Genomic DNA, 14,972 nt, shown 5'->3' with positions numbered 1-14,972 from the left:
ATATCCTTAAAAAACAAGATATCATAAAAATATATAATTGTATAAACAGTATTTTTTAGGTAAAAAAATATACTATATTCTTTATTAAATTAAAATATATTTCATTATTGTACTTGATTATAGGGTGCGTTTGATTTGTTTAAAATTGCAGCACAGGACAGTACAAATATATTTGCCCAGCGTTTGATTTGAAAAGGCAACAATGGACAACACAAAATAAGAAGCGAGTGACTGGACAACCACCGTTTTTTTGTACCACATAAAAGCAGTGGACAAAGTTTTGTCCAGCGTTCAATTAAGTGCAAAATACTATTTTATCTAAGTAGTTAGATCTCTTCAGATAATTCGTTCAATTATCTCTTGTTTTTTTCAGTTTTTTTCTTTCTTTCTTATTCTTATTCCTGCTTTGCATGTGTGTGTTACGATGATGATTATCATGTTTTTTTTTTAAAGCTATGTAATATGATGTAGTTCTGCTAAAAAAAGTGATGTAGTTGATATATATATATATATATATATATATATATATATATATATATATATATATATATATATATATATATACACACACACACACATATACACACACATATAAATATATAAACATTTTCTAAAAAAATAAATATATAAACATGTTTACCAAGTTAAAATTGTTTAAATAATCTTGAAGTGTATTGAAAATATTAGAAAAATAAATAAAATAATTTTAAAGTTTCAAAACATTGCATATCACAAAGGGTATTACAGTAAATTTTCAATTATTTTGTCACGTGCATTAACATATCAAACAAGGTACGATTAAGAATTGCCTGTCTTGTGCATCGACTGCCAAACACGATGCATGACAAAAAGTTGTCCTGTAACTCAGTCACTTGTTCAGTACTGTTCTGTCCAGTATCCAACCTTTTACAAATCAAACGCACCCTAAGTATATTTTCTTACGTAATGATCTTTTTTACATTACTATATATGTCATGAGTTTTATTTTAACTTTTTTTACTCAGTCGTTTGATTCAATTCGATTTAATACTTATACATCTGTTTATTGAAGTCAAGTCATTTAATTCAGTCGTTAGGTTCAATGACCTAGTTGTTCGATCAATTACTTGTACTTTATCTGGGTTGATAAATGATTCAGATTTTAAAATACTGGTTTGAATTATATTTAACAAATAACAAATTTGTAGTTATTCGAACTAATCAATGATAAAATGCACTTGTAAGAAAATTAAGCTACATCACTATTTATGGCCCATCCAAGACTTTTTTCCTAGCTCCGCCATAATTATACGAGTGAAAGTTTATGAGACTAGTTAAATAAGAAGCTGGTATCAATTTCCATGTCTACTTATATATATAAGAAAGGAAATGTCCATTGAATTTACCAATTTGCCCCTATGAGGGGCATTTTGGTAATTCAATTATTGGAGGGTTTTTTTTTTTTTTTTAGGTTTGACCTATGAATTTCCATTTTTGCCCCTAACCAATTTTTTTAATTATTTTCTTATTTTTATATTTTTAATAACATTTAATTATTTTCCAATTTTTATATTTTTAACTATTTTTTCAATTTTTCCTCCCAAATTCAATTGCTTCTACATTGCCGTTGTGGGAGATTAAGGTATCGTTTGACCCGACTTTTTTTCAAACTTCTCTACATTTTTAAGGAGAAGTTAGGCCGAATACAATATCAATTAAGTACTTACTAAAAAAAGTACTTTTTTTGAACGCATAAAATTGAATAGAATGAGCTTTGACCAAAAGCTGTTGAATGTTACTTTAAAAAACTACTTCTCGACAATTTATTTCACAAACACCTCTTTTCAACTCACGCCGGAAACTTTTTCTTTATTTTTTAATATTATATTTCAATATGTTTTTTTCTTCCATTTAACTTTATTTTTTTTAACCGTTCCATTAATTTTTTAAGGAGATTCCATTTAATTTTATTACCTTTTTTCAAAGGAATTTTATTATCTTTTTATCACTTATATATTTAATTTCAATATCGTTTAATCATCACAATGTCACAAATATTTTTATTCACGCTGTCATTTAATGATCCCAAATATTTTTATCTCCTTTCTTCAACCTCGCGAATATATACACACATTAACGTTTAGAGTAATATTTTATGCCCGTCTGTCTGTTTTTTTGTTACGCTAATGCATATAATTTTTTTAGTGTTGCTTGGTTGAGTGCTACCTCACCAATTTTTTTAAATATTTTCCAATTTTTATATTTTTAAAAACTTTTAACTATTTTACAATTTTTTTATTTTTAACTATTTAAAACTAAGTTGATGGTTCATGGTTTTTAAGGTTTATATTTTGACATATTACAATGATTCACAATTATCCGTCATTTTACCATCTATCCTTTCAATGTAATCTTCCAGACTGAATATTACTAAGCATATGTGAAGAGACTGAATATTGCTCTGTTGATATTACTTTTTTGACGTCAAAGAGATTTTTTATTTTTTAACGGTCAAAATATTAATAACAAGTTCCTACACAAGACACTAAAGAGTTTAATGTGTTTCTTTCGTTCATTTTGTGTCATATAAATATTGGTGTTAATCCCTTTTTGGTAACTCTATGACAGTAGCGCTCACTTTTATAATTTTAACTATTATGTAATTTATGATGTTTTCCTGCTCTTGATAAAGCTTTCATAAATATTTTGATAAAGTTTCTTAATTTTTGTGCAATATTCATTAATTTGTTCATTTTTCCTTCGGAACAATTTTTTTACAAAATACGTTACTGAACCCCATGCCTTAAACCATGCATCACAAATATTTGGATTATGCGAACTTCATTCTCAAATTTACTAAGAATGGTAATATTCCGTAATTTGAACATCTCTCCTTTAAAACAAGTTTTTAAAAGTGCGTATAATTCACATGAAAGGACTCGATACTAAATTGAAGTTAATATCTGCCTTTGCTGTAGATCATGTGAAATGATTTATATACGTTGAAACTGAAAGGCAAAATGATATAAATCAAGTAGAGAGGCATTCAACTATCTGTCTGATTCAGAAGTTTGTTCACCTGAAAGGAATGGATACTAAATTACAGTTACTATCTACCTTTGTTGTAGATCATGTGAAAGGATTTATATACGTGGTACTAAATTGCATTTAATATCTGCCTTTGCTAGGGGTGGCAAAAATACCCATGCCCACGGGTACCCGTGGGTAAAATCCGTCACGGGTATGGAGCGGGTAGCTAAACTGGTATCCACGGGTATAATAAACGGGTATTTGACTACCCATTATTATTTGGACACAGACACGGATTGGATTGTATCCATACCTATGGGTACCCATACCCGATAATAAATTAAGTAAATTACTAATATATCTTTATATATCATATCTTATTACTTAAAGTTGGTACCTTATTGAAGAAAATTTTACCCCCCACCTAAAAATCCTAAATAATAACCTATTTTTATTTTAAATTTTTTTAATTCATCTTATTAAGTTCACCGTTTCCACTTCATTCACATCATAAAACATATAGATTATATAAGAATCATGAATTTTCTATGAATTATGTATGATTTATGAAATTTTGAGTGGATTATGTATGGATGTTTAAAAGTTGAAGTTTTTTGGTAATTAAAAAAAGTTATTATTTGTACCAAAAAATAAATAAATTCAAAACTCCATGGGTACCCATGGATACCTCAATACCCACGGGTACCCGTATAGTGAGTACCCACGAGGATACGGGGCGGGCACGGGTATCATACTTATCCAACGGGGCGGGGACGGGTATCATATTATCCGTACCCATGGGTATCCATTGACATCCCTAGCTTTTGTTGTAGATAATGTGAAAAGATTTATATACGTTGAAGCTAAAAACACAAAATGATATAAATTAGGTAGAGAGGCTTTCAGCTATCTATCTGATGCAGAAGTTTGTTCGCCTGAAAGAACTAGATACTAAATTGCAGTTAATATCTGTCTTTGCTGTAGATCATGTGAAATGATTTATATATGTTGAAGCTGAAAGTCAAAATGATATAAATCAGGCAGCTTTGGTAATAGGGTTTTCATTGGTTTATAGATAGATATCAATTATTACTGGAAAAGTGTTTCTACAGCTGACAAAATATGTTTTCATTTGTTACTTGTGATCAAACCATTTTAAAGATTTAATTTTGTAATCCGTAATGTAAGAGTACTCTAAATATTGTATTATGGTTTATAATTATCTGTCATTTCACAATCTATCCTTCCAATATAATATTTTGTCAAATACGTTACTGAACCCCCGTGCGAAGCACGGGTTTGTAACTAGTTTATTAAAGAAATAAATGTGAGGTTCAACCTCCACTAAAGTATCATTTTACTATAGGTCAAATACCTCCCTGGGTCCTTTAAGTTTCACGTTTGTTTCAGATAGGTCCTTTAAGTTTCTAAGGTGTCAGATAGGTCCTTTAAGTTTCTAAGGTTTCAGATAGGTCCTTTAAGTTTCGAGTTTGTTTCAGATAGGTCCTTCTATCAACCTCCATTAAGGACCTATCTGAAACCTTAGAAACTTAAAGGACCTATATGACACCTTAGAAACTTAAAGGACCTATCTGAAACAAACGTGAAACTTAAAGGACCCATGGAGGTATTTGGCCTTTTACTATATTTTACACTTTACTAGTAGGTGAATATTATTGGGTACCCCTCACGCTCGATAGTATTCACATAAGCTAACATTATCAATAGGCATGGCAACAAAACCCACACCCACGATTACCCGCCCGAACTAAATCCAATTTGATGGGTTTTCTCCGTTTTGACTGGGTTTGGGTATGAGTATGAGTTTTCCCCAATTTCAAAACACGGGTATGGGACGGGTAACGGGTATATAGATACCCACCCCAAACCCATATCCAAACTCGTCCCAAATGTAAAAAATTACTTTATGTTGATATCTCATGTTATTTTGTTTGATAATTGTCATGTTAATAAAAACTACCATTGATATTTAAATGACCAACTAAATCATTCCGTCTAACAAATGTTAAAGTGAACATATTGTTGGATAATGTATTACAATGTTGCTCTTTAGGATGAAAAAAACTTCTATTTTTTATTAAAAATAGTTCTTTAATGCGGGGACGGGGATGCGGCGGGGTATGGGGACGGGGAAAGTAAAACCCGTCCCCACCCGGCCCCATTGCCATGCCTAATTATCAAGACACATTGTTTGATACACTTTTAAAATATCAACCCATAATTAATTATCCATATAAATATATGTGCGTTGTTTGAATATATCGTATATTTATGAAATATTAGAAATTATAAAGATCGTACATGTTTACGTTAAATATAATTAGAGGCAACATTTATGGTTTTAGTAAGGACTCTGTTGTTTTTCGATTTAAAAAATTATACCGAACGAAATTACTGGGTGAGTCACGACCAGGTCGCTTTCTTTAAGACGTTTCGCGGCACTACCCTAGTTTGAGCAAGGTAGACTAACAACCACGCCGTCTCCAGGATAAAACAGCCCAGATCACTGTTACGAGTATATACTGCACAGTATATAGTCGCTCGAGAATTACACCTCTGAATATGGTTCAATCGTTTGATCAAAGCCACTCGATACGGTACGTAACCGCTCTATTATAAACCGATGGGACAGAAAGGAGTAGAAGAAGAAGAACGATTTAAAATCGAAGGGAGAAGAGAGAAAACCGCACAGGAAGCATCAACTGTGAGATTTTGGTGTGAAGAATGAGTGGGGCGAGCTCTCCTTCTATAGGCAGAGTTCGTGAGAATTACTTGGGGATTACGCGTGACTTGGGGATTAAGTTTGCTTAATCCTTAAGCAAAGCAAACGCGTTTTCTTAATTGGAAATATCCGGAAGTTTCTTGGATCGGGTCGGAATGTAACACATCAATTTGTTACGTGTAACGCTTTCGTATAATGAAAAATTAATTAATTAATTTAACATTTTCAAGTGACAAAAAAATATATATCAATTCTCTGACCCACGACCCAAGCCCAAGCCCGGTCGGACGGCGGCGGCGTCGCGCGTGATATATATATTTTGTAAGCGTTCACCCGTTCACAAAAATGGGTACCCCAAGGGCACACCCTTGGAGGTCACCCCACCCTTATATAAACACTTACTAGTTGGGGTGACTCTTCAATGTGGGACATTTTTAAGTCACATACCCACACACTAGTTTCTCATAGTGTTTTCTTTCTTTCCAATTTTCTCACTAGACTTTAACCAGTGTTCCAACAGACTCATTGAAATAAGTAGATCTTATCTCACTCCTTTTATTTTATTTTTCAGACAAATAGGTTTTACTGCGAACACAAGAATTAGCTCTTGAAAAATAGACTTCAAGACTCTGTTTTGGATTTTGTTGTGTAAACGTATGAATTTGAAATTCATGTACATCATGAAATTTGTATATTGTTCTTATAGGTAAGACAAGAATTTAAATTACACTGTAATACGATTCAATAATTTTAATTATCCAGTATCAGATTTCGACATCCTGAATGATGTTCTAGAAAATTAAATAAGGTGTTATGAATTTGGAGGAAAATCATTCGGTATTTGGAGACTACGAGCACTGTCCACTCATTTCCAATCCACATAATGAAATACTAAATTTTGTACCAAAATATAAGCCACTTAAACTTTGTTTGCGAGTTTGGAGAGGAAAGGTGGGAAGGGGTTTGGAAAAAAAGGAAGGAGTAAGTGGAAGAAATCAATGACATTGAGAGGAGAAGACTTTATGGGGTTCATTTTTCTTCATAATACAAAATTCTTCTTACATGGAGGAATTAAAAAATTGTATTGGAGGAGGATTTTGGAGGATTTACATGAATTTTTCAAATTTAATTTATGTAGTTATAATATTTTTAAAATTTAAAATATATTAATCATAAACATTAATTTATCATTCTTAAAAAAATCACTCTTTCAAAAAATATGAAAGATTTTACAATTTTTCCCTATATTTTCAACCTTCCAAATCCTTCCCTTCACCTTCAAACTTTCAAACAAAGCCTTAGTAAACCCACTAACTCGTCCCCCAACTCATGATTTCAAGCGAGTTTATCCAATTCAATCTAAAATAGACTTGAACTTCTTTGGATTGGTTTATTTAAGCTTATTTACTGTATAAGTTTTATGAGATTGTTTGGGAGAACTTATGAAAATAGTGTATGATATTTTTCATAAGATTTTTTTAAGCTTATTTTCATAAGCTCTCCAAGAGAGATTATGAAATAACTTATAACATATAGAAACACAACATAATTTTAGACTTAATTATATTTTTGGTCCTTAAGTTTCACAATTGTACGATTTTGGTCTCCCAAGTTTAAATTCTTGCTGAAAGTTGTATCTTGGATTAATTTATCAGTAGCATTTTTGAATTGTATCTTGCTTGTAGTTGTTTAATTTCAACTTTATCGAATGTTATTATTGTGATAGAAATTAACTTGTAAGTTATGATAATATTACATGACAAGGGATGTTTTATTTTAGATTTAATTGCATTTTGAACCCCTTCCCCAAGATTTTCAATTGTGCCATTTTAGTTATACAAATTTGAAATGTGCAATTTTGGCCACTCCATACTTGTCCCATTTCTGACTCTGCAGCCTCTCCCTCAATTTTGTGATGAACTGTTTTTTTTCTTCCTAATGATATGTCACCCCTATCATTTCGCCACATAAATTATTATAATTAAATTAAAACATTAAAAATATAAAAAATAAAAACTAATTTTCGGAAAATATCCAATTTAGCTATTACTTGTAGGAAAATATTAAATATTTGTCTGAACTTTTCTTCATACTAGCATTGAAGCAAGTAAGTCTTCCCCTTCATAATTTAAATTAAAAAGCATTTTGTGAGAATAGAATAACACAACATAATAATAAAATCCCTGACGCAGTGGATAATTTGCAGGTTCTGAGAGATGATTCTGAATCCATATATGCGGACGAGTTTAGGAGTAATAATATTATCAAGAGAGGACTTATATAACATTACAGTGAAATGTGGAAGAAAATAGACATTGACTAGTGAGCAGAAAAAGCATTTGGCAACAAGGAAGGTAGGTTTTTCTTGTTGGCATCTTCTAAATTATGCATCCCCGTGAGCTTATCTCACATGGCAAGAGATAATGCATAATATATATAAGGGTTGGGGTTCGAACCCGAACATCTTACTTATTCACCTTGTGAATTTCACTCGCCATTAGACTATTTAAAAAAAAAAAACTTTAAAACTATGCGCGCATAACCCATGATAGAGTTATCCTAACTTGATTGTTCAGGATGTAAAATAGGAAGAAAATTGTTTTCACGACTACGTACGGATAACTCCTACAATTGAAAAACTTACTCATAAAAAAAAAATTAAAATGTAAATATTTTATAAATTAGATAATACAAACTTTCAAAATACTAACAATTAAAAACCAACTACAAGTATGTTTCCAAGCACATATTTCCTAATAGAGTTCAATTTTCGTTTTTCATTTGTCTTCTAATTTTATTCTATAAGTAAATGTGGTTGTTATCCAAAGTCATCAAAGCTTCTTAAAACACCGATTGCCATAGCCTTGGATTTGAGTCATTTAACTGATTCTAGTGTACCTTGAGCCTTAAAGTTACAAGCATCGCAGTTCATTTGATCATTGTGTGTGTTTGAAGTGAAGTGAATGTAGTTGTCTTTTCTTCAAACTGGTTGCAAAACGGAGCGTTCGCTGCTCAGTGGCCTTGCTTCACCAACAAACATTAAAAAACTAAGTGGATTAGGAAAATTAAATCATTCATCCATCAAAATAATAATAAAAAATGCTGAAATTGTTATGCCGGACGTCTTGACCGGGGTTCGAACCCCGGCACCTCCATTTTTTGTGTGTGAACTTATGATGACTTTATCATTTCTTCTATGTACCAAAAAAAAAAAAATCACAGTATCATTTTTTTTTCTTCCGCAAAATAGTCTATTAGCGAAACTCACACACACAAAGCTTAAAAGTAGATAATTGTAGATTCAATTTCAGATCCCAATAAATCAAATGTCCCCGCAATTACCATATGAGTTGTACTTACGTGACTCAATCACAGTACTTTATGCATCAAGATATCATAAAAACTAATAACGATCTTTTATAGTTTTTTTATCCGAGAGTGCCTTGTGTCTCTACTAGTGGTATAACATCATTTGTAATAGATAATTCAACAGTCATGTATGTATGCAAATCTCAAATAGAAGTGGATGGAGAATGAATGTCAGTAAAGTCAAACGGTATAAACGTTTTAAACATAAAGAATAACTTCAGACACAAGAAATAAAGAAAAGAAAAGAAAAGAAAAAAAAAAGAGATAAGAGAAATACAACGATACACAAAATTAAGTGAAACTTTTGGAGACTTCCACTCAATATGAACATATAAACATGAAAAACATAGAGGAAAATATACATTAATTCATGTACAGTCACATATGTGCAATTGCACTAGTTCACAACTGCCTAATCATAAAATATACATTAATACATGTACAGGCACACTTGTGCAATTGTACTTGTTCACGGTTGCCTAATTATAAAAATAGAGGAGTCAACATGAACATTTTAGAGGATAGTAAAAGGCATATATATGCGACATGTATATTGATTCAACATTGTAGATCACCAATTAAAGCTGATTGATTCAAAGTGAAGATTATCAGCCAAACCAGAAGCACAAATTCTAGCAACTTCATGTCTCATTTTTCTTGGACCACAAGTCATAACTCCAACATCTTTGCCTTCACACTCAAACAGAATTTCTGCAAAATTAACAAATTGTGAATATCGCCATCTCATTGATACAAGATACATAGTAAGAGATAAGTCTCTGCAGCTGCGTGCGGAAGATACTCAATTTACACACAACAACAAAAAACTTAATAATATTTACAAAATTACACTGCCTCACTTACTCTTGAGATCAGGCCTTGCACCAAAATGTACATTGGTAGCTTGCACTAAAGATTGATGAGGAAGGCTCTCAAGCTCTCTTTCTGAACCATAAATCCACGACCCTGGTGATCTTGCTGGCGTTGGAAGTGGAACTTCTACATTCATTATATGCTTATTTTCTAATTTGTTCTGTCTCTTCAACCAAAGAAAAACAACACTAGAACATACACATATACATGAACAAAATAAAAACATGTACCACATAACCCTGTAGGTCCAGTTATAAACTTCACCTGAGTTATTTTCAATCGGATAAATATAGTAACGAGTAACAATTCCTAAAAAGAGGAGAAACATGATGAACGATGATGTGATTATAGCACCAAGCCATAACCAGTTATTTGGGCCTAATACACCTGAGATAGGAGAATCTGAGAGGTTTGTTTTAAACCATATAGTTTGGATTTGTTTATTAGCATCTCTTGAAGGTTGTTCTTTTTCTCTTGTGATGTAAGCTTCAATTTGTAACTGAAGCTGTGAGATTTGAGCTGTTGAGCCAGAAACAGGAAGCATAAGATCTAACATGGTTAGGTCAGCATAGCTTTTGAAAATACAAACAAGTATGAGTTTTGGAGGTTGGAATTCTTGTTGTTGGCTTTGAAATATGAGATCTCGGATTATAGATATGAAGGGAGTTACGCCACTTCCGCCACTCACCATCACAATCTGCTCATGCCTGTTTTAGAGATAGAATGATGATAAATTAGGTTTCAATTGAAAACTGTTTTGTTGCGAAAATATTAACCGAAATCTGAAGAAAGACCGAGTAAAATATAAAACAAAAACAGGCTAGATTTATAAAGGTCGGACAATGTGATTACATTCCTAGGAGCAGAGCGGCTGGGTTTTACTTTTCACTACTCCGCCTGCTCCAATAGTTTTAAATTGCAGTCCGCAACCGTAATTTATCCTTATTTTACCACAGTATAAATGTTTGCAGCATAAACAGAACCAGCGGTTTAACTATGAACGTTAACATAGTTTTTGAAAATACAAACAAGTAGGAATTTTGGAGGTTGAAATTCTTGTTGTTAGCTTTGAATTACGAGATCACGGATTATAGACATGAAGGGAGTTATGCCACTTCCACCACTCACCATCACAATCTGTTCATGCCTGTTTAGAGACACAACGATGATAAATTAGACTTACAATTGAAAATGTTATAAATTTGGAAATCAGAATCTAAAGAATGATTGAGTAAAACGCAAATAGAAAACAACCTAGATTTAACGAGGTCTGACAATGTGACTACAATTACAGTCCGCAACCGCAATTGCGGCCGCAACATAACACATTTAAACACTTAACCTCAATATAAAGGTTTGCAGCGTGAACGCAACCGCGAAAAATTCATATACTCAACACAATACGTGATTCATGTATAAGAAGACATGTATAAAATAATAGACTCAAACCCTTCATATTTACCAACATTACATTGGTCCGAGTCCCTTAAGTAAGGTCTCGATTTCGACCCTTGTAGATGGAAAACATGTGGTCGGAAGGGGATACCCCACTAAAGGTGGACAGCCAGATTCCCTTGCGGAGATTAGTAATCGGCAAAGTCAGTAGATACTTCAAACTAATAACATGGTTACCACAATAAAAACCTTCATATTTACAGTACTAATATCAAGAAGAAGCATTTTGCTATTTGATGTTTGCTACGAGTACCAAACTAACCTCAGAAATTGTGCAGTATGGGGTCCGTAGGGTCCTTCAACTGAAATATTAAGATGATCCAAAGTCGATGAAGAAAGTTCCTGATACAGCTTGTTTGACCAGCTACCCACATTTTTTATGGCGACACTCAGATAGTTAGTCTCCATATTACAACTAGAAGTCACTGTAAAAGGGTGCCATTGCAGCTTGGAAACCTTTGGAACATTTATGAACACCAAGCTTGTGGGGTTATAGTATAAACCTGAAGTTAGGAATTAAACCAAAAAAATGATAAATTTATTAGCAAAACTTGGTTAGGTAACAGTAGAAATCTTTTTTTATTACTCGGTATAAACATTTTACAGTGCCAACAAATCGCAACCGATCATATGTATAATTTTAGAAATAGTTATAATTAAAGTCAAACGTTTTAAATGATCTCATGATTACGATTTATTGACAATGTAACAAAACTTTACACTAACCATCTATATGAATTAAATACCAAACCTATTCTTCCATATAAAGTTTTGATTTTCTTACTAGGATTCTTGGAGAAGTTGAGCTCAAGGGCATCACAAGGTAAAAGGCGAGCTGATAGTAACCGAGCATGTTGGCGAGATTGTAAGAATCTAAGGTGTCTATCAATGAGGAATAGGAAAATCCCAGGAGCAATCATGCACATGGATCCAACTCCAGCATGGATGGCATAGAATAAGATATAGAGAATGTAGAGATGGTGAGTGTAGAAGAATACTTCATACATCTTACGCCTTATTCGTGGAATGCTTGTTATCCACATGGCTAACGCTATTAAACTTGCAATCTCTCCAGCTACATTGGATACATATGTCTTGCTCCACTCTAGCATCTGAGAAATCAAAATATTTGCAGATATATACGCATGACTGGAACAAACATGGTTTTCAAAAATGACTGGAACAAACATGTTAATTCATATAAATAATCTTTCTGATGGACCAATCTCTCTCTTTATATGAAATGTCTTATTATTCATGATCTGCTCTATAATATATAGTACCCCCTCTGTTTCAAAATGAGTGTCGCTTTAGCCAAAAAAATTTGTTTCAAAATGAGTGTCGCTTTTAGTTTCCAATGCAATAATAACTTTTTCTTTTCAATTGTACCCTCCAATTAATACTCTGCACACTACTTCCAAAGTATTACTTTTAAAACTAACCAATAGTTAATAAGGATAATTTGGTAAAATAACCATTCTTTTTCTTTTAATCATTGCATTTCTTAATATGTGTGTAAACACCTAAAACGACACTCATTTTGAAACGGAGGGAGTATGTTAATAAACTATTTTGGGTTTCTGATTTTATTTTCTAATAAAACTAGCAATTATCACCTGAAAATAATGAAATTGTTATGGCCTTATTTGGATAAGTAATTTACTTAGTACTCTATCCGTTTCAAAATACATGTCCAAGTCAACTACTTCACATATGTCAATGCACAATTTTGACCGTTAATATCTTTAATTATCTAAAGTAAAAAATTATAAAAATTTAATATTTTGAAAATATTTGTCGAGACAAATCAAAGAACATCTTACATGCTAATATTTGTATTTATACATTAGTTAAAAAGTATGGTCAAAGTAAGTCAAGTGAATAGTATTATATAAGGTTTCAATCAAATGACCAGATCCTTCTAGAAGTTTGACTTTGTAATTTCAAGAGACAAAGTTCACATATCATTAATAAAATGATAATTAATTAGTGCTACTTAAATTAATAATAATTTTTCCCTTCCCCGATTTAAAAAAAAAAAAATGACAAGATCCTTTAAGTTTGATGCAATTAATAATTTTTGCAAATAGAAATCAAAAGCTTAGTGTATATTCTTTTATTTTCAGGAAATAGGAATCAAAAGCTATATATTTATAGTTGACTCAAATATAATCAAATTCCAACTAATTTCATGATATTTAATGTTATCATTTTAAAAAAAATCATTTAATTAATATTCTCATCACAACAAATTTTCTTAAAAAACGATGATGTTAACTAGAATTCTTGATTGGCTTATAAATTGTTTTTTTTCCTTTGTTTTTCCTCATAATTTTGAAATTCAATATATTGTAAAATTGTTATATTGTCCAAGAGGTGTCAACTACAAGTGGTAACAATTTGACTTTGTAACCTTGAAAAGTTGTGAAATAGTCATTAATATCACCATTATTAATAATAATAATAGTTTCCCTTTACCCATTTATGTTTGAAAATAAAAATTAAATGTTTAAAATCTACACCCTCCGGTCACTATTATAAGCAAAAATCAACATTCTAGGTTCATTCATTAAATGATGTATGTAGTCTATATTATAGACTACATACATCATTTAATGAATGAACCTAGAATGTTGATTTTTGCTTATAATAGTGACCGGAGGGTGTAGCTACTAACTAACTTCATTATTACTCTTCTCCTCCCTCTCCAACAAGTGAGCCCTAGTTTTCTCTTTCTCTCTAGGTTTTCTCTTCAAGTTTCTTCATTGAGGGGTGGTTTTGGGTCAATTTTTGACCCGAAATCACCCCCTTTTCATCTTTTCCTCTCTATTTCAATCTAAATAAGTGATTTTCACATAGATTTAGGTTTTTTCTTTGTGATTTCATCATCTAAGTGTGGTGGTTTGTTGTTCGTCGTCTTGTGCGGCGCTGTTTGATTTTCCGTCTTCTTGCGGTGTTCATTTGATTCATCTTGAAAGATCAATTATTCAATCAAAGATTTGGGCGTCAACGTTGCAGATCTGGAGTCCATGGATATTCCGGTCACTTTAATTTTATCATATATTTTTGTAGGCATTATGCCGTTATATGCTATTAACTTGGATGCTGTGAGTTTGTTCGCAGATTCATCCTTTACGTTTTTAGTGGTGTTGAATGATGTAATCTCTCGATTTGAATGAATGAATATCATTTTATTTTTGTCAAAAAAAAAAAAAACTAACTTCATTATTGGTGTCCAAATGAAGAAGAGACAATATATTCTGTTCAGTTCCAAACAGAAAGAGACAAAAGATTCCTTGCCACATATATTATGGGATTTCAAATGCATAACAAATAACCTTATCCTAAATAGAGTACCTAAATATGAATCAGAATTTCAATTGTCTTTTTTCTTTTTTTGGAGGTAATTAAAATTGCCCATCAAAAAAACATGTACAGTATATACCTACCTCAATCATTTGGTTGGTGATGGCCCAATAAATGATAAAACCAAATAGCATGGTTTTTTTTTTTACATCTTTTG

At 31.8% G+C, this 14,972-nt stretch overlaps 1 protein-coding gene across 1 annotated transcript; it reads right to left on the bottom strand.

Annotated features, from left to right (window-relative positions):
• Positions 1 to 9,412: 9,412 nt before the first annotated feature.
• LOC146958376 (ferric reduction oxidase 5-like) lies at positions 9,413 to 14,949 on the bottom strand. Its single transcript, XM_085752055.1, has 5 exons — positions 14,899 to 14,949; positions 12,234 to 12,561; positions 11,712 to 11,952; positions 9,986 to 10,701; positions 9,413 to 9,832 (listed from the first exon to the last, which is right to left on the bottom strand). The coding sequence occupies exons 1-5, from the start codon at positions 14,947 to 14,949 to the stop codon at positions 9,693 to 9,695; spliced, it is 1,476 nt and encodes a 491-aa protein (XP_085608181.1). The 3' UTR covers positions 9,413 to 9,692.
• Positions 14,950 to 14,972: the final 23 nt, after the last annotated feature.

Source organism: Medicago sativa, chromosome 1, assembly GCF_051527215.1.
Source record: "Medicago sativa cultivar Bolivia chromosome 1, Bolivia_mono, whole genome shotgun sequence".
Classification (NCBI taxonomy): domain Eukaryota; kingdom Viridiplantae; phylum Streptophyta; class Magnoliopsida; order Fabales; family Fabaceae; genus Medicago; species Medicago sativa.
The sequence above is the reverse complement of the archived record's forward strand: the minus strand, read 5'-3'. Positions and strand labels throughout refer to the sequence as shown.